The following is a 27,977-nucleotide window of genomic DNA, read 5'->3' as shown; positions in this document are numbered from 1 at the left end:
CTATATGTGAATGCAATAACCATAAGCACTCTTTTTACTTTAACATGGTGACAAAGTCCAAGCCCAATACTCTATTTGGTTCAATTTCAAAGTCTGAGTTCCTTCCTGACATATTGACCAAATCTTTATCTAATACAATACAATCGGAGGAGCCCTTTTCTACAGTATAATGATAGTCTAGGTTCATATCAATTGCTAGCTATTGACTATTCAAACTTCTTAAATCTTAAGCATGAGAAAATGATACCTGAAGACTCCAACTCAACGCCACAGTGAAGAAAGACAAAGTTCAATAGTCGGCTGAAGCAAAAAGGAAGCCTCCATCAGCAAAATACACGTGTGACTAAAGAGAAAGAAGGCTAGGGTTTTCAAGGCCCATATATTTACTTATGCCATCTCACTTGGGCTTCATATTCCAATTGTATTTATCTTATTTTTTAATATCTTAGGCCCAAACCAATTTAATCCATTTAATTGTAGGTCTCCTTTATAGTTTACATATAATAATTAAATAGGTGTTAAAATTTTGGGGTGTTACACATCTTCTTGATCTTCATCGTGTAGGATGAACTAAAGAAGTTTGCAACCAACCTCTCCTTCAAGTTGGTGTTGAAGTCGCGTACTGGGATCCGCGCATTAGTTAGTCATGTACTTGGGAGCCGTGCATCAAAGGTGGGAACTGTCACTACAGAACAAGTCCAATTGGATATTGGGGTAAGGGTTCAACTGTAGGTTAGTAAGGTACTTGGGATTCCTTTACTTGTAACCGTTTGTTGTGATAATAGTGGAGTTTTGGGAGTGGTGACTTGAAAATCATCCGGTGGGGTTTTTGCCGTCAGGTTTTTTTCCCATTCGTAAACAAATCACCGTATCATTTAATTTTCGCTGTATATTTAGTTATTTGGTGATTTGTTTGTGCTACCACGTGTTTGCATGATAAATTGATTAATTAATAACTTGTCTAATTAATTAATTAATTTTTATCACAAGGGGTCAATTTAGTTTATGGCCTATCAAGTGGTATCAGAGCAGGCGCACTCTGATTAAGTTTAATATTTACTGTGTTGATCCATTGACCCTTGTTTGTCATGGATAGAGGACAGTCATTAATCATACCTCCTTATTTGATGGCATTAACTATGCATACTGGAAAGTACGTATGAGAGCTTTCTTGCAGTCTTTAGATGAGAAGATGTGGCAAGCTGTAGAGATTGGCTGGACTAAGCCAAACGAAGCACCGGCCGATTGGGATGAAGCTAAGATCAAGGCAAAAAACTTCAACAGCAGAGCGTTGAATGCTCTATTTAGCGCAGTCACCAATGAGGAGTTCAAGAAGATATCCTCTACTGAAACTGTAAAGGAAGCATGAATCATCCTCTAGACAACCTATGAGGGTACAAAGGTTGTCAAGGATTCAAAGTTTCAAAGGCTCACTACAAGCTTTGAAGAAATAAAGATGGAGGAGGATGAGTCGTTCTATGAGTTTTATGCCAAGCTCAAGGACATAGTGAACTTAGCCTTCAATCTTGGGGAAACCATTCCTAAATTCAAGATTGTGAGGAAGGTGCTCAGATCTCTACCAGAGAGATTCCATGCCAAGATTACGGTAATAGAAGAATCAAAGGATATCGATAAGATTCCTTTGACCGAGTTGGTTGGAAACCTGCAGACCTATGAGCTAGGGCTGACCAGAATTGGCAAGTCAGGTAAAGGCAGGAGTATGACCTTGAAGGCAAAGAGCAGTGACACAGATGAGTCTTCCGATGATGAAGATTCCAAGATGAAGTCCTACATTACAAGGCAGTTCAAGAAATTTATGAAGAATGCTAATGGAAGGAGCTTCGATAAGGACCGTAGACAATCCAGTTCTTTTCAGTCTAAGGGGTAAGACAAAGTGAAAAAGGATGCTAAGGATGGCGGTCAGTACACTGTTCCTGCAGGACCAAAGTGTTTTGGATGTCCTACATATCTCAAGAGCATTGGGAAGAGTAAAGCACTTGCTGTAACTTTGAGTGACACTGAGCCTGAGGATGATTTCGACGATGAAGATGACAGAATCTTGAATATCTTCACTACCACAGTCAATTCTACTGAAAGGATTGTTGAAGACGTGGAAGAAGAAGAAGAAGAATTGGTGGATTTTAAGTGTGAGAAGATGGATGATCAAGATGATATCCATTCAACCTATGAGAAACTATACAAGCTATCTGAGAAGCATGAGAAACTGTATAGGCTAGTCACAAAGAAGCTAAGTGATGTGGAACTTGATCGTGAAGAGTTGTCCACAAAGTTTGATAAGGCTAATCAAATGATTGCTGCACTGAGGTTTGAGAACAATTTCTTGGCTGAGAAAACCAAGAAGCTTGAAGCGGAGCTGTTTCAAGTCAGAGCTCAACTGGAGAGGACTTTAAGTGCAAAGCATGATGAGATGCTCAGCATTCAGAAATCTGCTTCACATCGAACAGGTTTAGGGTATGGTATTTTTTCCTCTCATATTGCTTCTACTAGTGCTACTGTTTTTGTTTCTCCTGCTAATAACACTAAAATTGAGAACACTGATGATAAAATTGAATTAGCTAGTGAGAACTTAGATAAGGGTAAATCTATCTTAGGAGCACCCCTTAAGCAGGATAAGAAAGATATTAAAAACGCTAGGGCTAAGAAGGCTAACTCTCAAAAGCCTAAACAGAAGAAGTAGCATCTTTGTCATCATTGTGGAGCCATCGGTCATACTCAACCAAATTGCTATAAGTGGCTAGCCACTCAACGGAGCAACAACGTGATCGCATCTGAAAGCTAGAATCAGCTTCAATCCTCTCTTGCTCCTCTTGGTGATCTTCTCAAAGCCCTCATGTTCCTTTCGAATTTGAACGGTTTCAATTCTTCCCCTTCACTGTTGGTTCAAGGATTCAATCAAAGGAAAGGTTCTTCCAAGGTGTAGAAGAAAAAGGACTCTAAGTGATTTCATCACTTTCTTCTATCTTCTCGTTTTTATTTGTTGCATTACTTATGTGTTTTGCATTTATTTTTTTTGAGTCAGTCTGGTTTTATACTTTGCTTTGTTTAACATGTTTTTGTGTGTTTTCTTTTAGTTTTATTTATTTTTGTTTTTAAATTAAAAATAAAAATTTTTAAAAAAAAAATCAGAAAAATACAAAAATAGTGTGTGTTTTGTGTACTTTGGTACTTGTGTACCTTGGATGGCCATTGAAACAAAGTTTCTAAACTTTGTATCATTTGTAACTTAGATGAGCATCTCTATGCACAACTAAGTAAGTAAGTTTTGTGGCTCTTGTTCGTGATGAATAAGATTAAGTTATCTCTTGAACTTAACACTCGTATCACTCTTTTTGATGGGTAGGACTAGAAAATCTTAAGAGAAATGCATAAATAATCATCTCACCACTATTGCCCGCCAATCATAATATGACACCTGTCTCTGTAATGTTATTTACAAACTGGCATCTAAAACTTTAGCCAACAGACTCAAAACAATCCTCCCAGCTATTATCAGTGATACCTAGAGTGCTTTTGTGAATGGTAGGTTGATTATTGATAATGTTTTAGTGGCCTTTGAGGCAATGCACCGGATTAATTTGAAGAAATCAGGGGCTACAGGAGAGATTGCTCTCAAGCTTGACATGAGCAAGGCCTATGACAAGGTGGAATGGGCATGCTTAGATAAGATAATGGAGAAGTTGGGGTTTCACTCAAGATGGAGAAGCTTAATGATGTAGTGCATTACTTCCGTCACTTATGCTGTTCATGTCAATGGTAAACCTACTGGCCATATTATTCCTTCCAGAGGACTACGCCAAGGTGATCCACTTTCCACATATTTATTTTTGATTTGTGCAGAAGCTCTGTCTTCATTAATTAAAAAGGTTGCAGTTAATGGTTTGTTGGAAGGTGTATCTGTGTGTAGGGTGGACCTTGTCTTTCTCATTTATTTTTTGCAAATAATAGTTTAATTTTTTGCATTGCCACTATCGAGGAATGTGAAGCCCTTCAGAATGTACTGTGTACGTATGAGCAAGCTTCTGGCCAATAGCTGAATCGTGCAAAAACTTTTTTGTTTTTCAGCCCTAACATAGCAAAAGAGATCCAAGAAGAGATAAAAGTGAGGTTTGGTGCTCAAGTGATTCGGCAGCATGAGAAATACCTGGGTCTTCCATCGCTTGTGGGAAGAAATAAGAAGAATACTTTTAAGGAAGTGAAGACAAAACTGGCTAAAAAGCTAGCAGGTTGGAAGGAAAAACTATTGTCTAAAGCTGGGAAAGAAGTACTGATAAAAGCAATGGCCCAAGCCATCCCGACGTATATTATGAGTTGCTTTAAAATTCCTGATTCTCTTTGTAATGAGATGACAAGTATTATTAGGAATTTTTGGTGGGGGCAGTGTAAGGAGGAACGGAAAATGGCATGGATTAGTTGGGAGAAATTTTGTGCTCCGAAGGCTTGTGGAGGTATGGGCTTTAAGTAACTGAAGCAATTTAATTTGGCAATGTTTGCAAAACAGGGGTGGCGGCTCCAGACTGGGAATGCTATCTCTTATTGCTTTGTTGACTCGATATAGCCATACATGAGTGTTGTTGCCTTTTGTTTCTCATTCTAGCCATATATATGATCGTCATTGCCTTTCGCACATGTTTTGGTCAAATCAACAACTATCACTACCCATCCTCATCGGTTTTGGCTAGATCCTAGCCAGTTTTGAGTTTTGACACACCCAACCGCCACCCTTGGAATATTGGACGGTTGAGTGTCTATTTCTTTGTAGTTAGTGGCTGGTTACTTCCTCCCCAACTCGACATGGTCAAGCGAGTAGTGGGTAGAGCTCCAACTTAATCTAACTCAATCCATGCATAGTCCTAGGTAGAAGTAGTTTTAAACTTTTAAATGGGTAAGAAGTTGTTTTACGTAAGAGAGATACTTGACACAAAATTTGAATGCAATTAGAATGTGATTTGAATTCTTTATTAAACTTACACTCTAATTCTTTACTAGCAAACTGATCAGGCAATTGAATGATCAGATACCTAGATTCAACTATCTATCCAGTTTTTTTAAATCTTCTAAACAACTACTTTCTCAATTTTTTTTTTTTTTAATAATTATTACAAGTTTGCAAGGGGAAATTTTAACCCTAGTTCTCTTTATAAAGAAGGCTATATAATGTTGACTAATGCTACGTCTACAAAATTTTCTCAATAATTTCAAAATAAATTCTAGGTGGTAAGTTGTTATTAATTTTAATATGGGTCCATCTTTGAAATTACTTTTTGGCCCACAAATAATAGCTTATCACCTAAGATTTTTTGTGAAAATTTTGTGAACGTAACATTTCTCACTTTTTTTTATATATTCAAAAATAACTCTATTATTTAATTGAAAATGATTAAACATTAAGACAAACTAGTATTTAACCCCATGCATATGCATGGTACATTTTAAAACAATCACAATTATATATATATATATATACACAAATTTTTTGCTTATTGATTATGAATTAAAAAACAAATTGAAATTAACATTTAGAATAATAAACGTAAAATATAATTAGTCATGCCAAGACAACATTTCCTAAGGGACCAATCCCTTCACCAAAATAACTTGGAAAAGAGTTTGACAAAGACTGAAAGGCATCTTGCTAAGATGTGTAGCTTTGTTGTCATTCCTATACACCCAATCATGTTTGTTGTGCATGGGGGGGTTGCCGGTTTGTTATTAATAATTGTTTGCTAATGGTAGCAGGTGGTTAGGGGTTGAGATTATATTTAGAGAAACATTTAAGAGAGAGAGAGAGAGAGAGAGAGAGAGAGAGAGAGAGAGAGAGAGGAGTTTGAGAGTCTACATAGAAGTGTCCAGGTTGTTGAGATTATATTTAGAGAAACATTTAAGAGAGAGAGAGAGAGAGAGAGAGAGAGAGAGAGAGAGAGAGAGAGGAGTTTGAGAGTCTACATAGAAGTGTCCAGGTGAAATGTTCTTGTTTATGTTATTTTTGTGGTTTTCTTGGTTTTTTTATTAGGTGTTAATGTATTATTTATTTTGGCACAAAAATTTTAAAAATTTAGATAGGACACATGGTGCAAAATTGAGAATCTAATTAACTCACTTGACCAAAAAAAAAACACGTGGCGCAAAATTGAGAATTCAATTGAAATCTAATTGGATTTTCTCTCAGTTTCACCTATTATATATATATATAGATTAGGATATAAATGAAAATTTGAGGAATTTCAACTTCAATTACAAATGCTCCAAAGTGGTACAATGGATTTTTATTCCTAGCTTAATGTTATCAATGAGGATGGAATCTTAATATAGTGAGTAATGTTAAGGTTACTACAGATTTTACCATATGGAATTTACAAATTGACATGTCACAATTCCAATTATTATTTTTTGTAGCAAAATCTGCCTAGAGAACACTGTAAGAATAGATGGTGTGGTAGGATGAGAACCTTTCTGAGGGAGGTGGTCCAGGTGGTGAATAGTATTGATGTAATATGAAAAGTTTCAATGAATGAATTATGCTATTTTGTATTGTCAAGGAAGATTTTTGAATAGGCCAAAAATAAAGAAAGGAGCCTAAAAATCTCCTTAGGTTCTTAGAAAATGCAATAAGATGGGGAAATCAATTCCAATTTTTGTTAAATAGAGACTATTGGTGCATTACAAGAATGAGCTTAAGGTGCTGGACAATAGAAAAATGGCAAAACATGTGAAACACATAAATCTGAAACTTTTCTTTACATATAGCAAGAAGGAGAATTTAAGAAAAGTAGTGAGGGAGAGAGGAAAGACTTGTTTGTGCCATTATTTTCAGTCTTAAGATTTGAATGTGAATATGGCTCCTATGATGTTGGTGTATGGGCTTTTACTCTAAGTTATGGTTTTGTAGGTAAAAGGTGGTTAGTTCCTTGGAATTTGAATAGGGGGTTTTATATCAAGCTTTGGAAGCTCTGTTATGGTTCATTTTTCTTGTGTTTGGAAAAAGATTGGCTTGCTTTTAGCATTATTAAGGGAAGTCTTTGCCAAATCAGATTGGGTGCCCTTCCCTAGCCCTTTTCTGCTCTTGGGAAGCTGGTCATGCCTGACATTGTGTAGCCAAAGTTAGCCAAAAAGCTAGCTTGGTTCAAAATCTTAAAAAGGAAACGTTTGAAGGTTTCAGCCACACATATAGCAGTAACTACAAATCTTTATTTGGGTGAAAACTTTGGACATGTGATCTTTTCCATGAGCATTGGGTCATAGCTTGCATAGCACAACCTATGTTCTAGACTCATGCAAAAAGTCTTAAAAAGTCTACCCATACTAACCAAACCACACTCCCTCAAATCCCTCGAAGGTGCACGAGCTTGGGTCATGCAAAAGAGAATAAAATGAGATAAAATACATGAATTGAGCCTAAAAATAATTGCTCTTAACTTGCATTGGGCTTATAGAAAATGTGTCACCAAAATAGGTATCAACACATATATAAAAAGAAATGAGGGATAAATTTTTTTTTAGCGGTGTGAGTGCAAAGGGATATCAATGCATTTTATCCTTAATCATATAGAAGTTATAGAAAGAGAAATGAGATCCTTTTTTATCTTATTTTTTAATTTTATTTTAACGCTGAAAATTGATTGATTATTGATAAAACTTATGGAAGTAAATCAATATCAACTTATAAATGCAAACACTATGCTACAGATAAATAGTTCTTACACTTCATGTGCAGGATTCATAGTCCACAACATTTATTCAATGTAAATTTCATGATAAAACCAGGAAATAGGATCTAGTACAATATCTTTGTCAACGATTCATCTGGAAGAGCATGAACCTGTACCACTCCCTGAAATATAAACAAGGACCACAAATCATACATCATAGTCAATCACCACCTACACCTTAAGCTTAACTTCAATTCGAATTGTGCAATATTGAAATTCTAAGAATTCTAGTTATGCCCAGCCCAACTTTGATTTTTCTATTTATTATATTTGAAAATTTCCCTATAAAATCAAAGCCTTACAGCATGTGATGTGAGGTACGAAGTCATGATGTATATAAATGAGAAAAAAAATTATGCTCAACATAAAACCACTATTCATAGATTTCCCACTATTTATGCTAAAAAATTTATAAATAAATTATTCCAGAACCAATGAGCTAGCTGCAAGTTTAGACAGAGTTCATATGCAGTATTTGTGAATCAAAATCCAAATGGCTACAACATTTAGTCATTGTGTAGCCAAAGTTAGCCAAAAAGCTAGCTTGGTCCAAAATCTTAAAAAGGAAACGTTTGAAGGTTTCAGCCACACATATAGCAGTAACTACAAGTCTTTATTTGGGTGAAAACTTTGGACATGTGATCTTTTCCATGAGCATTGGGTCATAGCTTGCATAGCACAACCTATGTTCTAGACTCATGCAAAAAGTCTTAAAAAGTCTACCCATACTAACCAAACCACACTCCCTCAAATCCCTCGAAGGTGCATGAGCTTGGGTCATGCAAAAGAGAATAAAATGAGATAAAATACATGAATTGAGCCTAAAAATAAATTGCTCTTAACTTGCATTGGGCTTATAGAAAATGTGTCACCAAAATAGGTATCAACACATATATAAAAAGAAATGGGGGATAAAATTTTTTTAGCAGTGTGAGTGCAAAGGGATATCAATGCATTTTATCCTTGATCATATAAAAGTTATAGAAAGAGAAATGAGATCCTTTTTTATCTTATTTTTTAATTTTATTTTAACGCTAAAAATTGATTGATTACTGATAAAACTTATGGAAGTAAATCAATATCAACTTATAAATGCAAACACTATGCTACAGATAAATAGTTCTTACACTTCATGCGTAGGATTCATAGTCCACAACATTTTATTCAGTATAAATTTCATGATAAAACCAGGAAATAGGATCTAGTACAATATCTTTGCCAACGATTCATCTTGAAGAGCATGAACCTGTACCACTCCCTGAAATATAAACAAGGACCACAAATCATACATCATAGTCAATCACCACCTACACTTTAAGCTTAACTTCAATTCGAATTGTGCAATATTGAAATTCTAAGAATTCTAGTTATGCCCAGCCCAACTTTGATTTTCTATTTATTATATTTGAAAATTTCCCTATAAAATCAAAGCCTTACAGCATGTGATGTGAGGTACAAAGTTATGATGTATATAAATGAGAAAAAAAAATTATGCTCAACATAAAACCACTATTCATAGATTTCCCACTATTTATGCTAAAAAATTTATAAATAAATTATTTCAGAGCCAATGAGCTAGCTGCAAATTTAGACAGAGTTCATATGCAGTATTTGTGAATCAAAATCCAAATGGCTACAACATTTAGCTGTGAATTAAATTACATGTTCAAAGTTGGTGACTACAAGTCTACAACATTAACGTGATATTAATGGCGTTATGTTTGAAGTAATACCTCTTAGCTAGGTAATGACGACTTTCACTTACTAAAGGTGGCAGCTTCTTAGCTTTTCTAGCAACCAATTCACGTTTAGCACAGTAGTCACATAAACCCAATCCTTCATGTCATCGAGGAATCTGAAATAAGCATGCCTCCAATTCCAGTTGAAGAAGAGAACTCCACAAATTGCCCAAAAACCAACCGCAAATCCAACTCCCATACCAATGTAGAAGTTGTAATTATTAGAGTCCTCTTCGGTTTTTCCAATTGATGTCCTATTTTGAGATTCTTCCCTAATTATGCAGTTTCTTGGAAGTGGATTACCACAAAGTTGAGGATTGCCAATGTAGCTGAGTGCATCAAAAGTTTGAAGCTGGGTGCCTAATGGAATTTTTCCTGACAAGTTGTTGTATGACAAGTTCAAGTGACTAAGAAATGTCAAACTAGACAAGTTTAAAGGAATTTCACCTGATAGATGATTCTGTGAGAGATCAATAGACTCCAACTTTTTCATGATCCCGATTTTTTCTGGTATCTTTCCTATCAATTGATTTCGCGACAAGTTCAAAAAACACAATTTGGAAAGAACTGAAATTTCTGAAGGGATTGGCCCAGACAAGTTATTACTTGAAAGATCTATGATCTTAACAAAGCCAAGGTTTTCTTCATATTCTAGTTCCACCCCTTTGGGAACGAACTTGAGATTCTCAACATAGGTTCCACGATACAAAATAAAGTAAGGAGATTGAGCTTCCAATCTGGGTGTAGGTATTGTCATGGCGCTGATATTTTTCAAGCAATTTGGTATGTGTCCCCAAAGCCTATTATTGGCAAGATCCAATACTATAAGAGAAGAAAGTTGACATATTTGTAGAGGTATATGACCCTTGAATCCATTGGAACTTAGTCGGAGAATCGTAAGACTTGTCATTTCTCCAATCCATGGTGGTATGGCCACTGACAAAGGATTCTCACCTATATCAATAAGACTCAAATTTGAGCACTTCTTCAATGATGAAGGTATATCTCCTGAGATTCTATTGTTTTGTAAATGCAGTGATTGGAGTGCAACTAAAGAGCCAATGGAGTATGGAATTCTACCCGATATATCATTGCTTCCCAAGTCTAGATGGGTCAAAGATTGCCAATACTTCCAGCAGTGAGGAAGTGCACCTGTTAAGAGATTATTTGATACATCTAAAACCATTAATTGATTCTTTCTATTCTTCTTTTGGCACATGAAAGAGGAAATTGGCCCAAAAATTGAGTTGTTAGCCATATGTAGCTCCTTGACATTTGTTGACAATTGTTGCATTTGACCTTTGAAATGATTAGATCTTAGATTTATGAAAGAAGAGTTCAGCACAATCTCCGATACATCCCCTTCTATTTGGTTGTCAGATAGATCGATTGTTACAATGTTTGAAGTCCAATTCCAAAACCAACCTGGAGCCTTGTCTGAAATTTCTATGTTGGACAAGTGTAAATTTGTAACAAATCTTTGTGTTTTTAGTCACGTTGGAAAGTTGGGACCTATCTTGCAAGAGCTCATTGTGATATATGTAAGTTGAAAAGGAGGTACCCAATTGGATTTCACGTTAAAGAACAAATATGTATGAGAGATATCTAGATGCTCTAATTTTGAGAGTTTAGCGAAATGCTCTTCATCTACTGTGCCAGTTAAGAAATTATTTTGGACATATAAAGCCTCTAAATTTGAGAGAAGCCCAAGAGTCTTTGGAATGGTACCATTCAACTGATTATCAAAGAGCCATAATGCTTCCAAATAAGATAAATTCCCAATGGAAGAAGGATTGGACCACTAAAAGAATTACCATACATATGCAGATATGTTAGATGTTTAGGCTGGCCTAACGACTCTGGAATTTTTCCAATTAGCTTATTGGAATCCAGGTATAAAGATTCTAATTTTTGTGAATTGAAAATGCTCGGTGGTATCTCGCCTCTTAGAGAATTGCCGCTCAGGTCAAGATGCAAGAGGCTTGTAGTGAGATTAGAGAACCAATTAGGTATCTCATGACTGAAAAGATTACCGGAAAGATCAAGGTATTGAAGAGATGTGAAATTAATAAATCCAAGAGGTGGATTCAGATTAACAAGTTCACAATCTGACACAAATAGCGTCGAAAGAGATGGGAACGTACTCATTATTTGAAGCCAACCAACTTCTGATTGATGTCTGGAATTGCTTAAGTCAAGGTATTGAATGGAAGAGAGATTAGACATCCAATGAAAGTTATCTACATATAGATAATAATTACCTGCAAGATCCAGATAACGAAGGTTTGAAAGGTGCCCAAGCTGATGTGGAATGTGTCCAGAGAAGTTAGACCAACGGAGGTCAAGATGTGTCAGACTAGCCATTGAACCAAGAAAAGTTGGGATAGGGGTACGATTAAAGTCATTGCCACTCAAATCCAAGTAATTCAAATGTTCTAATTGGAGCAACGAACCACTAATCTCACCACCAAACCCCCAATAATTGAGGTGGAGCTTAGTGACTTGGCCAGTTTTGTTGTCATAGACAACTTCGTCCCATGTAGAGCAATCTTCTTGGTCAGACCAAGATGAGAGCACTCCAAAAGGATCACTGAGACCTTGTTTGAAGTTTAGAAGTGCTTGTTTGTCTTTTTCATTGCAAGAGACATTTGACTCTGCTTTGAGGAAGAAGCTAAAGGTTGTAGCAAAGAAGCATAGCAAAAAAAGCACATGAGCAACAAAAGAGGCACCCATGACAAAGCAATAACAAAGGAAGGGATTCGGGTTCAAGAGGAAAGTTTGGAGGAAGAAAAGCTGAGTGTGAATAGTGGTGATGCAATCGGAGGCCAATGGCTACTGATAATATTTGTATTGTTTTGAGAATATATATATATATATATATATATTTAGTCATATTTTTTATGAATACTTTGACTTGTTGACTCCAAACCGTCTTACACATAACCGTGTGATGATTTTTCATTTTGTATCATATTTTTGATTTTTGACTTGTTGCCTCTTTTGGGTACTTAGCATTTATACAGAATCAATAGTATAATACTACAACGTGCTAGGATGACAAATAAGGTACTCATAGTATATCTACTGATTTAAGTTGTGTACGTACTAAACTTTTACACTGTGTTTGGTTGGGGTGAATTTAGGAGGGATGGAAAACATAGAGAGGAAAATAGGGTGGAAAACAGTGTTTTCTACTATTTAGCAAAAGGAGGAAAACGGGGAGGAAGGAAAACCCGGGAGAAAATTTTCTCTCCCGGGCCCACAAAATTCATCCTCCCAAATCGGGAGGAAAAGGCTGGAGAAAAAGTGCTCTCACAGCACTTTTACAAAAATGCCCTCTCCTAATGTCTGAAACAACCCAGCGCGGCAGAAAATAACCACCCAACCAAGCAACACCAACAAACACCACAACTTAGCACAGAAAATTAACCCAAAATCAACGGAAAAGCAATTAGAAAACCCAACTCAAAATCAAAACAAACCACTGAAAATCATCACAGACACACCACAAAATCGTTCTAAATCTAGATCCAAATTCATCAAACCCATATACAGATTCATATAAATAATCAAACCAAAATTGAAAAAAGAAGAAGGAGAAGAAGAAGAAAGAAAGAAGAAGATGCTGAAGAAGAGGAAGAAAAACCCAAACCGGAGAAGAAATTTCACCACCCAAAATCACTGCCCTTAATCAAGCCCAACCTGAAATTTCATCTATAATAAAAGCATAAAACTCAAATTGTAAAAGAGGAAGAGGAAAGAAAAAGATTCTAAAAAAAAAAAAAAAAAGAAAGAAGGAGAACAAAGAGAGGTGGAGATACAGAGATAAGAGGGGAGTGTCATTATGAATCAGAAAAAGGAGGATGGGTTAGGTGGGGGGAGTGTTATTATGAATCAGAAAAAGGAGGAAGGGTTAGGTGAGGGGTAATTGGGAAATAATAGAAAAAGGAAGAGAAATATTATTTTAATAAAAAAATGTGTATAATAAATAAATTAATGTGGGTATTTTGTAAAAATAATGGTGTAAAATAGAATTAATAAATTTTTTGTGTAAAATATACGGAATTTTTTAGACAGACTGATGTGGTTGCTTTTATCACTTTTGTCTCTTCTCATCTTACCTTCACAACACACCAACATCCAGCAGTTCAAGTTCTCTTCTCTCAACTTTTTTTTTTTTTTTCAGCGTGACCTGATCAAGTTGTACATTATTGTAATTTTTACATTATAATAATAAAAATAATAACATAAATTTTTTTTTTTTTCAACGTGACCTGATCAAGTTGTACATTATTGTAATTTTTACATTATAATAATAAAAATAATAACATAAATTTATATATATATATATAATGTGGTAAATTTTATATTATTTAATGAGTACAAATAAATCTATTTATTACCTATTATGTAATAAAGGTATAATAGTCAATTTATATAAATTATATTTTCCATCTTTCTCTTTTTCTCTCCAACCAAATAAAAAAGTTTTCCACCCTTTTACTTTTCCACCCTTTCAATCAAACACACAAGAGGGAAAACTAAATATTTTCTATCCTCTCACTTTTCCATCCTCCCACAATTTTTCATCATTCCACTTTTCCACCCCTTCAACCAAATGGATCCTTAGGCGGTTAGGACTTGTTAGTCATCATTTACCTCATGGGTTGTTTGCTAACTAAATGCTTATAAAAGATAGTCTTTGGAATACCAGTTCCACCCTTTTGTTTTTTTGAAGACTTTAAATCAATTTGCCTAGCTCATCAGCTTTTCTCAAGAAAAATAATTGGACCCAGTATGTCTCTTTTCAGTGGTTACGTTCTGAATTAATTTCTGCGGGGCTGATTGCAGTTTTTACTTTTTATATATCCCCTTTTAGGGTTTATCACTCAATTGTAGTTTTCGTTGTATCGAAGTGTTCAAGACTTTGACTTGTAGACTTCTTTGTGTTAGGTTCTAAATGTTTAGAACAATTGGCAAATCGTGAACACAAATTTGTCTAGATATAGATCTTAGAGTCTATAGGTTTTATTAGACAATGCTCAAGGTGATTCAAGTCAAGATTCAAGAACATACAAGCTGCAGGAAGAAGACTTCATATTCTGCCTGGTTCGATCAATCGAAGAACAGGCTCGATCGATCGAAAATCGTATTTGTAGAATTTTAAGTCGGCCCAAACAGCAGCTTAAGCCCATTAAGGATTAGGGTTTCAGATCTACTTCTCCCACTATATAAAGGAAACCCTAAGCCATGTTTTTGGGACTGGTGGAGAGAGAGATTAGAGTGCCTCTTTTTATTTTTAGGGTTTTGTACCCAAACCTCTTTAAGTCTTTATTGCTCATATTGCTGTTTATGTGAATCTCTTGTGAGATCTTTGAGGAGTTTTCCTTCACATAAACTTAGGGTTTTCAAGGTAGAGATATTATCTACATCTTGATGATCAACAAGGTTGCTACCATTGAAGTTTAAAGAATATCAAGCGTGGGTGCTTGTAATTGATTGAAGAATTCAAGAAAGAAGGAGTTCGTGGATTCGGAGCTTGCACGTGGTCGTGTCAGTAAGTTCTACTGGTGGGTAGCATTAGGAAGTCGAGCGGGGAGCTTGTAGTCCTTTTGTATGAACTTCGATTCTTTCATAGTGGATTCAGGTTTGCCTTGAGGATTGGTGGGTCAAATCCTCCCTAGGTTTTTACCGTGTGGTTTCCTGGGTGATCATATCATTGTGTCTTTTATTATTCCGTTACTTTATTATTTTGATATGATTATTTGATTGCTTTAACCTAGAATTGCATAATTTGACTAAGTAACAACTAATCTAGGCTAACCAATCTGGTTGTGTTTTAAGGGGTCTAAAACCGTTCAAGTGGTATCAGAGCGGGTAGCTCTTCTGTTGTAGATTTTTTAATCTCTGAGCTGATCCTTGACCCCTGTTATCATGGATAATTTGAAGTGTCTTTCTGCTCATACTTCTGCTGATTTTATTAATGCCTATGATGTTTTGAATAAGAAGGACACTATTGTTTCTGTTGATTTTTTTGATGCTTTTGAAACTCTTCGTAAAGAATTATCTAAATCTTTGAAAATTGCTAAGAATTTTAGAGAAGAGTTAAAATTGGCTAATCTTGAAAAAGAGGATTTGATTGTGAGATTAGATGAGTCTAATAAAAAGAATGAATTTTTGAGAAATCAAATTTCCTCTCAAGATGAGAAGATGAAAAGCTTGGAACAAGAGTTAGTTGAATCTAAAGCTAAAATTAAAGATTTGACTAGTGTCAAGCCTGCTGTTGATAACAGAAGTGTTTCTATTTCTCTTAAGCCTAAAACTGAGAAAGTTTATATCCCTCCTTTTAAGAGGAATAATAAAGAAAAGGCTTATTTTGCTAGGTTAGACAAAGGTAAAAGTTCTAATGTAGACGCTAAAGTTTCTACACCTAAGTCTAAACATACTGTTAGAGAGCATAATAAATTTGTTTTTGTGCCTACCTGTCACCTTTGTGGTGTTGTTGGTCATATTAGACCAAATTGTTCTTTGTTGAGGCAAAAACTTAAATCTGAGACTAGACTTGTTGTTAGGAATACTGATGTTCCTAAATTTGTTCCTGTTTGCCACTTTTGTGGTGTCTCTGGTCACATTCGTCCTAATTGTCATAAATTGAAATTTAAGCATTCTGTATGTCAATCTAGGATATGTGATGATATTTCTCCTGCCATAAGTCCATATAAATTGTTTCATATTCTTTTGAAAAATTTGAGCTTGTTGGCTTGTGAAAGGAATTTGCAGGATTTTAGTCTCTCTCAGAAGATTGGTGTAATCCCTCAAATACACTCTGCTTCACATGATAGAAGAGATATAGATAGTTAATGGAGTTTTTTTTTATTTTATTTATTTATAACTAGTTAATAGAGTTAGTGGACAGTAGATGTATAGATAAGATAGAAAAAGACGTTGCAAAGTGAACAGTTTTAGACCCCTTAAAACACAACCAGATTTGTTAGCCTAGATTAATTAGCCAAGTTGTTACTTAGTCAAATTATGCAATTCTAGTTAAAGCAATCAAATAATCATATCAAAATAATAAAGCAGAGAATAATAAAAGACACAATGATATAATCACCCAGAAACCACACGGTAAAAACCTGAGGAGGATTTGACCCACCATCCTCAAGGCAAACCTGAATCCACTATGAAAGAATCGAAGTTCATACAAAAGGACTACAAGCTCCCCGCTCGACTTCCTAATGCTACCCACCAGTAGAACTTACTGACACGACACGTGCAAGCTCCGAATCCACGACTCCTTCTTTCTTGAATTCTTCAATCAGTTAAAGCACCCACGCTTGATATTCTTTAAACTTCAATGGTAGCAACCTTGTTGATCATCAAGATGTAGATAATATCTCTACCTTGAAAACCCTAAGTTTATGTGAAGGAAACTCCTCAAAGATCTCACAAGAGATTCACATAAACAGCAATATAAGCAACAAAGACTTAGAGAGGTTTGGGTACAAAACCCTAAAAATAAAAGAGGCACAGAGGCACTCTAATCTCTCTCTCCACCAGTCCCAAAACGTGGCTTAGGGTTTCCTTTATATAGTGGGAGAAGTAGATCTGAAACCCTAATCCTTAATGGGCTTAAGCTGCTGTTTGGGCCGACTTAAAATTCTGCAGATACGATTTTTGATCGATCGAGCCTGTTCTTCGATTGATCGAACCAGGCAGAATATGAAGTCTTCTTCCTGCAGCTTGTATGTTCTTGAATCTTGACTTGAATCACCTTGAGCATTGTCTAATAAAACCTATAGACTCTAAGATCTATATCTAGACAAGTTTGTGTTCACGATTTGCCAATTGTTCTAAACATTTAGAACCTAACAATCTCCCCCTTTGGCAATTCGTGACAAAAACTTCCATACAGAATGAAATGCTCAAATACAAGAACAACCCAATACAATAAAATGCTCATTACAACAAATTCAACCTAACTACTATCCATCAGTTGCAAGTGTAGATAGAAGCTCAATTGAATCAACCTATATATTTCCTGAAACATTCAATAAACGCATAAACGCATGTGTGACAGAAAAACAGTAAATCAACAAATATACAAACTAACTCTCCCCCTAAGTTAGATACATCAAAAACAATGTTAACTCCCCCTAAACATAACATTCTTGTATTTTCCACACATATTCCCACATATCAACTATTTCTCCCCCTTTTTGTCACGTATTGACAAAGACAACTCATACAAAGAGTAAACAGTCAACATACACAACAAAGGATAAGAGAAAATAGAGAAAAGATGGGACACAAACAGTTCAACTCTATAGAAAATAGAGACAGCTCCCCCTATGAACAACACAGGATAAAAAAAAAAAACTTTTCTCCCCCTATCAAAAATAGGAAAAACAAAACAAGTTTTGAGAAAAACAGTTTTGGGGAAAAATAAAGGAGGTGGGGGAAAATCAGCAGCAGCAGCAGCATCACCAACAGGATCGGGTACATCCTCACCAGCAGGACCAAAGTTAAAAACTAAGGTGAGGATACACATAAAGAAAAAATATTCTCTCTTTCAATAAAATGCAAACATGGCACTATGTGACCCATAAACAGTTGCATGAGTAGAGAAAATATTTGCACATTGATTATCCATCATATCTCTTAAGAAAAATATTTTCTACAGTTCACACATAAGAAATAGCATATACTAGAACGAACAAAACTCAAAAATGACTCAATCAATTTTTAAATCAAGTTAAGTACCCAATTTAGCAAAGTGTATGCATGCTATGTGTGAAAATAATGAGAGATATGACTGCAAAACTGCAAGATGGATACAAAACAATGCAATGCATGTGAATCCTAACACAAATGATGCATAAAAATTTTGGTCAAAAACACAGAAACTGAAAATTTTTCAATTTTGATCGATCAAGATTCGATCGAACATCAATCGAGTCAGGCAGACTTTGCTAAATTGGGTACTTAACTCAAGTTTAAATCAAGTTAAGTACCCAATTTAGCAAAGTGTATGCATGCTATGTGTGAAAACAATGAGAGATATGACTACAAAACTGCAAGATGGATACAAAAACAATGCAATGCATGTGAATCCTAAACACAAATGATGCATAAAAAATTTTGGTCAAAAACATAGAAACTGAAAATTTTTCAATTTCGATCGATCGAGATTCGATCGAACATCAATCGAGTCAGGCAGACTCAAACCAAAAAATTTAATCGCAATTTCGATTGATCGAAAAAAAGGTTCGATTGATCGAAAGTCTGGAAAAATCAGATTTTTGAAAAACAGAGCATTTTAATGCAGAAACTCCTCAAAGCACATTGTTTTATAAAAAAATCATGAGTATGAGATGAAAAGCTTTTCAAAAACACTTGAATTTAACCCGGATATTCCAAAATCAAGATATTTCAATCAATTTGTCCTCAAAGCGCAAACATTATACACATTTTGCATTAAAATCAAGGAACTTTTAATCTTGGATGGCCATAACAAGATCACACACAATAAAATGTACCAAGTTTAACAAAGAGTAACTTGTGTAGTGTGTGCAACTAGCAAAAACTTGAGATACATGTGAGGTGATATGTGAATAGCAATTAATCACAAAATCTACACAATCCATCACATAGAATTTAAAAGAGACTATCACCTAAAGAGTTACATCCTATAACTCCCACATCTCCTAGAACAAAGGCTTGCAACCATATAAGTTTCTTGTATTTTTGCCTCATTATTATGTGAGATGGCATCAAGCCTAATAATACACACCAATTTTAATTATGTGAGATGGCATCAAGCCTAATAGTACACACCAATTTTAAGCATTAAGCAATTAAGCCGAGGCATCACCTTATGTTCTTTTTGTGCATGTGCTACACTTTCTCGAGCACCGAATCTTATGATATGCACTAAGGTGTTCATGATTGGCTAGTGAACAGTGGTGAGATGGTTATTTATGCCTTTCTCAAAAGGTTCAAGTCCGACAGTCAAAGACATGTGACTTCAAGATCAAGACAAAGTGATCAAAAACTATAAACATCTTTCCCACACAACATGCACTACAAAGTTTCAACTAGTAAAGTGCAATAATTAAGCTCATCCGAGCTAAACAAGGTACATAAAACTTGTTATGTAAAGATAAGGTGGTCAACCTTGATTTCAAATCCATGATATGAAATACAAAACACAAAAATCTTTTTGGTTTAAAAAATTTATGACCAAAAAAAAACACACATTATGTTAAATGAACAATGCAAATGCAATGCATGACAATGTTTAACTAAGCTATAGAGGGTATACAAACAAGAAATATCAATTTCTTAATTAACCTATGAGTACATGTACAAACTAGTACATACTCACACAAAATCAGAAATAGTTTAGCATACTATTCAAGTTTCTCCACAATATCAAGTATGTTTTAAATCAAGAGAGAGATATCATAACTCATGTAATCCTCAAGAACAATAAAATAAGACACAAAATAAAATATTTTTGTCTTTTTGAAATTTTTCAATGTTTTTGGATTTTTTTTTTTTATAAAAACAACTTAAAAAAAAACAAATCAAAAAAAAAACAAAACATGTCCACAAATAATTGAAAGAATTAAATCAGGGACAAGTTAGCAACACTCACCTTGGAGAATCTTTTCTCACCCATTTAGCACGAGTATTCGGCTTTGTAGGTGAAAATCNTTAAAAAAAATTGAAATTAAAAGAAATTAAAAAAAAACTAATATTAAAAAAAAAAAAAAAAAAAAAAAAAAAGAGAAGAAGAAAACATTTACTCAATCAAAACTAAGAATCATTCCATACCCAAATCCCTTAGAGAAATTGGGGAATGATTACACTGGGACTCACTTTTTTCATTTCTCTCATTCCCAAACAAAACTCTTTCTTCTTCTTCTTTATTGTTTCAAAACACTTAATAACTATCTAATAATGGGTCTGATCGATCTGAACACCACCGAGGAGGATGAAACGCCGTCATCGGCGCGTCTTCAACATCTTCATCGTCTTTCTTTGTAGCCAGGTTGAATGCCAATGGTGGGTTGGGTTCGAATTTGGTGGTGGGTGCATCAGCATCAGCTTCGGCTTCATCTTCGGTGTGTTTGGAGCTATGGCCCACTGATATCTTTGCTAAAGAAGGTAGTGAATTTGAGAAAACGGATAGGAATTTGAGAAAAACACAGAACTTGAATCGACAATGAAACAAAATGGAAAAATAATCGAGGTGATTATTACGACGGTAGTAAAAACCCTAGTGTTTTTTTGGGACGAACGCAATCGACGGCGGAAAACAAAGTTTGTGTTTTGCTTTCGGTATCGAATTCTTGTAGAAAAAGCAAAAAGCTTTTGTGGGTTTTTTTTTTTTTTTTGGATAAATTTTTTTTGGTTTGGGAGGAATTGAAATTGGAGAGAGATGGAGAGATTTTAGGGTTTTGTTTCTCTAGTCAGAATTCGATCCGAGGGCTGTCGATCGTGCTGTCAAGGAGAGAGAGAGAGAGAGAGAGAGAGAGAGAGAAATAATAAAAAGAAATTTTTTAATATCTGTTTTTTGTTAATTTTCTTTTAATTCGGAAATTTATTTAAAAAAAAAAAAAGCCAAAACAACTTCGTTTTGGCTCAATTAATAGCAGGACATAATTGGAGTTTAACGGAGTACCAAATTGATGACAATTGAAAGTTAGAAGATTGAAATGAAAAAACTGAAAGTTAGAAAACTGAAATGAAAAGACTAAAAGTTAGAAGGTCAGTTTTGCATTTTTGCCAAAATCAATACGCGGTTCCGCGTTAAAGCCCTCCAAGTCCACCACACCTTTGCATTAATGATCTACAACCTTCTACAGACTTTCGAACTTCTCTTTGAACCATTCTCTTCTTCCTTCTTTATTGTTTTGTCATGGGTGCCTCTTCTGCGACTTGTTTACTTTTCTTACTATGGTTCTTTGCTGCAACCTTTTTTTAAGCTTCTTTGAAGCAGAGTTAGATGTCTCTTGCATTGAGAAAGACAAACAAGCACTTCTAAAATTTAAACACAGCCTCATATTCTCATCCGGGTTTATAAAACTCGAGATCTATGTATATTTTAATTGAATTTCGAGTCTATAAGACTTAAGATTCACGTGGCATAATTGAATTCCTAAAGAAAAAAAATCAAGTAGACTCGGTTTTGTTTCGTAGAACTCGAGTCTATAAGACTTGAGATCTATGTGGCATAATAGTTCCAACTCAGCAATTGAGATTCGTGTCTTTAAGCCTCGAGTTTTATATAAAACTCAAGTTTATAAAACTTGAAATGCTAGTTTGCAAAAATCTTTCAAACGCATGTTAACTTATTATATTGTATCACCTCACTATGCTAGCTTGCAAATTTCTCGAACTGCTTTGGATGGAACAAAGTTCACTGCGACAAAAAAACTGGTCGAGTCACCAAGTTATCAGTAACATCTGGCGGTGAGATTAGTCCTTCGTTGCTGGAATTAGAGTTTTTGAATTACTTGGACTTGAGTAACAATGACTTTAATTGTACTCCAATTCCAAGTTTCCTTGGTACAATGGCATTCTGACACATCTTGACCTCCGTTCTGTAACTTCTTTGGACCATTCCCCATCAGCTTGGGACCTTTCAACCTTCCTATCTAGATCTTGGAGAATTATTCTTTATGCAGATAACCTTCATTGGATGTCTATCTCTCTTCCATACATACCTTGCCTTGAGCTCAATTCCAGACCATACAGAAGTTGTTGGCTTAAATAATGAGTACATTCCCATCTCTTTCGACGCTATACTTGCAATATGTAACTTGATATCTAATCCATCTTGATTTGTAATTTTATCTCTTCAATCCTTGATCTTTCATAAATCTTTCAATCATGAGATACCTAATTGGTTCTCTAATCTCATACAAGCCTCTTGACCTTCCCTAGAGGAATTCTCTAAGAGGGAGATACCACCAGCATTTTTATTCACTGAAATTAGAATTCTAACTTGGTTCCAATAAGCTAACTGGAAAAATTCGAGTCTTAGGACACTTAAACATCTAACAATCTGCATATTATGTAATTCTTTAGTGGTCCATTCCTTCTCCAAGGGAATTTTCTTATTTGAAGCATTAGTCTCTGATAATCAGTTAATGGACCATTCCAAGACTCTTGGGCTTCTCTCAAATTTAGAGGATTTATATGTCAAAATAATTTCTTAATGGCACAGTAGACGAAGAGCATTTCACTAAACTCTCAAAATTACAGTATCTAGATATCTCTCATACACATTTGTTCTTTAATGTGAAATCAATTGGGTCCCTCCTTTTCAACTTACATATCACAATGAGCTCTTGCAAGATAGGTCCCAACTTTCCAACGTGGCTAAAACACAAAGATCTTTAAATTTACACTGTCAACAGAAATTCAGACAAGGCTCCAGGTTGGTTTTAGCCATACAGAGGAGGCATGAAGTAAAGAAGTGATACTAAGAGCATGCAGTAGTTAGAGATTTTTACCTCTAGTCATAATCCAATAAGAAGAACTACTGACAGCATTGTTTGAGTCCTGGTCGTCATAAATCTCATACTTAATTAACATGCACATATTCAAAACTTTTGAGTGAAAGTTTATAAAAGTGAATCTGCAACAGGTTGATCAATGATTTAAGGATAGATAATTAGAATTCGTATGTCAAATAACAGAACAGGTTTGAATTCTAGAACGAATTGAATATTTCGAAATTTATTATTAAAAAAAAAAAAAAAAAAAAAACCCAAAACAACGTCGTTTTTACTCTATTAACGGCAGAACATAACTGGGGTTTAACGGAGTACCAAATTAACAACAATTAAAAATTATAAGACTGAAATGAAAAAGACTGAAAGTTAAAGGGTCAGTTTTGTATTTTTGCCTTGATTTTTTGTTGTATCGAAGTGTTCAAGACTTTGACTTGTAGACTTCTTTACAACGTCTTTTTCTATCTTATCTATACATCTACTGTCCACTAACTCTATTAACTAGTTTATAAATAAATAAATAAATAACTCTCCATTAACTATCTATATCTCTTCTATTTATATGTCTATTATTATTTTCTACTTCTACTAACTATATAAAAAGAGGGAATAGCTCTTCCTACAGTACCAATTTGGTTTAGTCTATTTGGTGAGTTTTTGGATATACATTACTGTAAGATTCTTTAAGACCTTCTGATCTGGGCCTCTGTTAGTGTCAGAAACTAGAAATAAACTACATTGTAATAGAATGTTACTGAACCATAACTGTATTTTTCTTCCATATATATATATATATATATGTAAGTTCATGTAATTTTAAATTATTCAAATTTTCCGTCATTTTTTATTTGGGTGGGTGATTTTCTTTGTAAGATTTTTTATTATATTCATAATTCAAAAAACAAAATCCCTTAGAGCAGACAATTTGACTTCTTTTTAAACAAACATTGATTTAAATCACAAATAATACTTCTCCTTTTGTGCAAAAGAGAAGTTAGGATTTGGAACTGGGGGAAAAATTTACATACACATATGCACCTACACTCAAACATACATACATATTGTACCTGAGATTAAAAAAAAAAAAAAACCATTCATGTGTATATATGAGTGATATAATATTAATATTAAAAAACTCACAAAAAATGTAAAATTCACTATATTTGGTTTATGTTAAAAAAAAAAAATTGGATGAATATATAGTCGTTTGAATTTTTCTTTTTTTACAATAAAAAAAAAATTCAAAAGAAACAAAATTCCACTTATTCTCTATACTACATGCTAGTATCACAAAATATTGGAAAATATGGAAATTGATGAGGACGTTTTTGACCTGTTGACCCGAAAGACTGATAAGGCTCACTCTGACAGTCAGTCGGCCCATAGGCCGACGAGGCCCATTGGGCTTGCCCCCATGACTAATCGTTGTGGAGGCATCCCAAGCCTTGGGCTCATTGGGTACATAGTAAACCGACAAGCCAACATTGGTCCATTCGAGTCTTGGCCTATCCCGACAGGTCTCAGTCCCAAATTTCCACTTGGCACTTGCGTGCTTCCCACTTATACGCCTCTATATGAAAATAACTTACACACCATGCTCAAAGACCCTACTGCACAATCAAATCTTTCATATATGAGAAGAGAAGCCCTATGATCCAAGGGCCTTTAACTTCGTATCCTTCCCGTTAAGAAACTCTCCTGAAACATGGGATTCATGTCAACTCTCCACCACTATATAAGCATTAGACCATAACCTACTCGAATATGCGAATTCTCCCTATCTCTTGCATTCTTGAGCTTGTGGAGATTTTTTTATTACTGACTTAACTTTCAGAGGGTTTTTAACCGGCATTCCACCAATGCTCTCTGTAGATTTTCTTTGTTTGTGTTCTTCAAGTACATCCATTGGCACGTGTAAGGATGATCAGCTCATTAATGATTTTGTGCATCATTAAAAATATAGATAACAAATATGATATATAGAACTTTAAAACGCATCAGTAAAAGGTTGATCAGTTATAACATGAGATCGATCCATAAAGACCCACATTGATTAATGAAAACGCATCTGTGAATGAAACCCCGTTAATTATACCAGCTTTGCTGGCCCACATTGATTTTATTAGAGATCTTCTTGTTCTAAAACCCTACCTGAGAATTGAGTTGGACTCCCATTACATTACCCTCTTCACGCTGCTACATTTGGTCCTTCACTTGGTATTTTTGTGTTTGATTTATTTATTTTCTTATTGGTTTGAGATATTGATTATTTAATTTAAATAGGAATTTTTAAAAAAAAATTATATATATAAATTACTTGGAAATTTTCTTAATTCATATAAGGCTAGTGTGCGGCTCGACATGATCGATTTCCAAGTTTATACAACAGCAGGAAAACCTTAATCTCAAAATCTTGAGATTAGCTATAAATACTCACAAACTAATTATATATAATTCATTAATGAAATGTGACTAAATAATAGTGCATGGATTGGGAGTACTGATTGAGTAGTTGTAAACATCACGCGGTTTATAACTCTCAACTCTTTGTACTGACTGTACGTAATAGCGCATGGAATGCTCAAGTGACAAGCAGTGGGTTATAATATTGGTAGGTCCACTACATGCATCTATTTATATGCTTCTTTTCCGTACACTGTAACTACACCCTGATAAATTAGCAAGGATTCCAGTTAGTTCAACTAACAGTTACTGCCTAAAGTGGATTTCAGTTAGTCCAACTAATAAAACTTTTAATAGTTAAATAAGATATCTGAGATTCAATTTCTGCTTACACCAAAAACTAACTGATATTTTAGTTTAACAATGATTAACTATCACCAGAAACGGAATCATAAATTAAAACTCTCTAAAAAAATAAAAAACAAAAAAATAAAAATATCACAATTCATGACACCTATTTAGGATAAAAATAAAAAGGGGTAGAGAATGAACAAAAATAAAATAAAGGCAAGGACCAAAACTGAAAATAGACGAATTTTTATAGGAAATTAAGGTCTCTTTGCCCTAAATGGTGCTAGCCATTTTCAGCCACAAGTTCCCCCTCCCCGTCAACGTTAATTACCCTCTCCACAAATACCAACCCATTTAAGTTTAACCCCACACTCCCACCTGCCCCTCACCACCACGGCTCCACTAGGCAACCTAACCTTGACCTCCAACCACCTCAACACCCATTTCAATCAAGCAAGGGATTAAGGTAAAAGCTCATAATCCTTTTGGATTTGGGCTGTTTATTACTATTAAAATTTGGAATACTTGAATGCATAAAATATTCACTATATGATTGACCCAAGAAAAATAATCAAATATAATGGTTAAAGACCAAAGAGAATAGTCCACAACCTTATCAGTAAGCAGGTAGAAAGGCAGAAAAGTCGTATATAAAGGGTAGCTCGGTAAACATAGATGGCATTCAGCATCAGATTAGGAAGACTATAAACTGAAATCTCAGAGCTCTCAGAATAACAACCAAAAAAAAAAAAAAAAATTATCAATGGCAGCTGCGTAAGTGTCTTGGAATTTGAAATCACCACGAATTCTCCATTTTCTCAACTGTTTTTTGTTGTTGTTCATTTGCGGTTCTCTGAATTTTGTGGTATAGTGTAAGATTGTTTTTACTAATGTTGTTCTGTGGGTTATGCAGGATCGTGAACGAGCATCTTCCCACACCTTTGACTGCCACTTCTGAACAACCTCCTCTCTTTGATGGAACCACAAGGTTCACTCATCTCTTCCCTTTTTTTGTTTCTTTTTTCTTTTTTTTCTTTTTCTTTTTTTTTAATTATTTTTTTTTATGTTATAATTAGGAAAAAGTAAAATCATGATTTTACAATTTAACAATTGAAATCATGAATTCAACTGACGTGACACACAATACACACCTGTGCTTTTTTCTTTTTTTTTTTGGTCGGATATTCACTATCTTTAGTGTGCTTGTTTTTGTCCGATATTCACTTTCTTTTGTTTTATTTATGTCCTTTGTTTAGGATTTTATTTTTATACCTTTACTTTGTATGCCAAAATGAACTAGGACCTTTTTTTGAAGGTTGTACATCGCTTATACATGCCCATTTGCACAGCGCGTGTGGATCTTCAGGAACTATAAGGTTAATTTCATCACTTTTTGTCCTCTTTGTTCTCATTTCTTAATTAATTTGTTTCTAGACTTCAACTTAAGTTATTCAATACTGCTTTTCTAGCTTCTTATTTCAATTAAAAGACTGACCCTTTAGCCCTTCTGGGATCATCTGTCCTTTTCCTTTCTTGAGATTATTTTTTTTACTTAATATTTAAGTTGGTGAATATTTGGATTGCAGGGATTACATGACAAGATAAAATTAGTTCCAATTGACCTTCAGAACAGGCCTGCTTGGTACAAAGAGAAAGTCTACCATGAAAACAAGGTGATACATTTAAATGCCTCTCTAATGCACACTTCATTGAGCTGCTAAATCTTCAAGTAGCTGTGAAATATCTTAAAGATTGGGATTTGATGTTGGCAATTGACTTGCATAACCTAGATGTCAAGAGTGGAGAGCTCGAATACAAATATCTTACTCATTCGGGAGATCTTGTAAGTAGTATTATATTACAACTATTTTCATAGTGGATTCGATTTTAGAACATGGTCTATAAGGGTTTTTCCTATTGCAGGTTTTTTTCCGTCAATATATTGCTTGTTAGTGTGCATTTGTTGTGGGTGATTGCAGTTTATGGTTGCGTTCGTATTATCCATGAAATCAGTTAATTAACTACTTGAACCATATTTAAAGAATTTGATAAAATTAGTAATAAGTTGTGCTAGGGATTTGCATAGCCTTTTTCAAGGTGTAAGCACACCACAAATGCATATATTTAAATATGAGGGTTTTGATTCTCACATATTTACATATTTTACTATCTTTTTTCACGTATATTTTTATGTGCTAAAATGTATGCATTCACGTATTCAATTATGGATA

General features: G+C 34.6%; 2 protein-coding genes across 8 annotated transcripts; one reads left to right on the top strand and one right to left on the bottom strand.

Annotated features, from left to right (window-relative positions):
* Positions 1-7,654: 7,654 nt before the first annotated feature.
* Positions 7,655-13,334, bottom strand: LOC111993420 (receptor-like protein EIX2). Of its 7 annotated transcripts, none has more exons than XM_065770503.1 (3): positions 10,547-13,334; positions 9,461-10,420; positions 8,790-8,985 (listed from the first exon to the last, which is right to left on the bottom strand). In XM_065770503.1, the coding sequence occupies exons 1-2, from the start codon at positions 10,758-10,760 to the stop codon at positions 9,492-9,494; spliced, it is 1,143 nt and encodes a 380-aa protein (XP_065626575.1). In that variant the 5' UTR covers positions 10,761-13,334; the 3' UTR covers positions 8,790-8,985; positions 9,461-9,491. The 7 variants fall into 7 exon arrangements, with proteins under 7 accessions (XP_023881023.2, XP_065626575.1, XP_065626574.1 ...); XM_065770502.1 differs by having other exon boundaries at positions 9,461-9,826; positions 9,914-13,320; XM_065770504.1 differs by having other exon boundaries at positions 9,461-9,985; positions 11,728-13,303.
* A 13,064-nt stretch (positions 13,335-26,398) lies between these two features.
* LOC136066361 (protein IN2-1 homolog B-like) lies at positions 26,399-27,763 on the top strand. The gene is made up of 6 exons (XM_065770538.1): positions 26,399-26,520; positions 26,660-26,734; positions 27,062-27,122; positions 27,333-27,419; positions 27,537-27,589; positions 27,670-27,763. The coding sequence occupies exons 1-6, from the start codon at positions 26,510-26,512 to the stop codon at positions 27,761-27,763; spliced, it is 381 nt and encodes a 126-aa protein (XP_065626610.1). The 5' UTR covers positions 26,399-26,509.
* Positions 27,764-27,977: the final 214 nt, after the last annotated feature.

Source organism: Quercus suber, unplaced genomic scaffold (genome assembly GCF_002906115.3).
Source record: "Quercus suber isolate HL8 unplaced genomic scaffold, Cork oak 2.0 scaffold_32, whole genome shotgun sequence".
In the NCBI taxonomy this organism is placed as follows: Eukaryota; Viridiplantae; Streptophyta; class Magnoliopsida; order Fagales; family Fagaceae; genus Quercus; species Quercus suber.
This window is presented reverse-complemented; position numbering and strand designations above follow the sequence as displayed.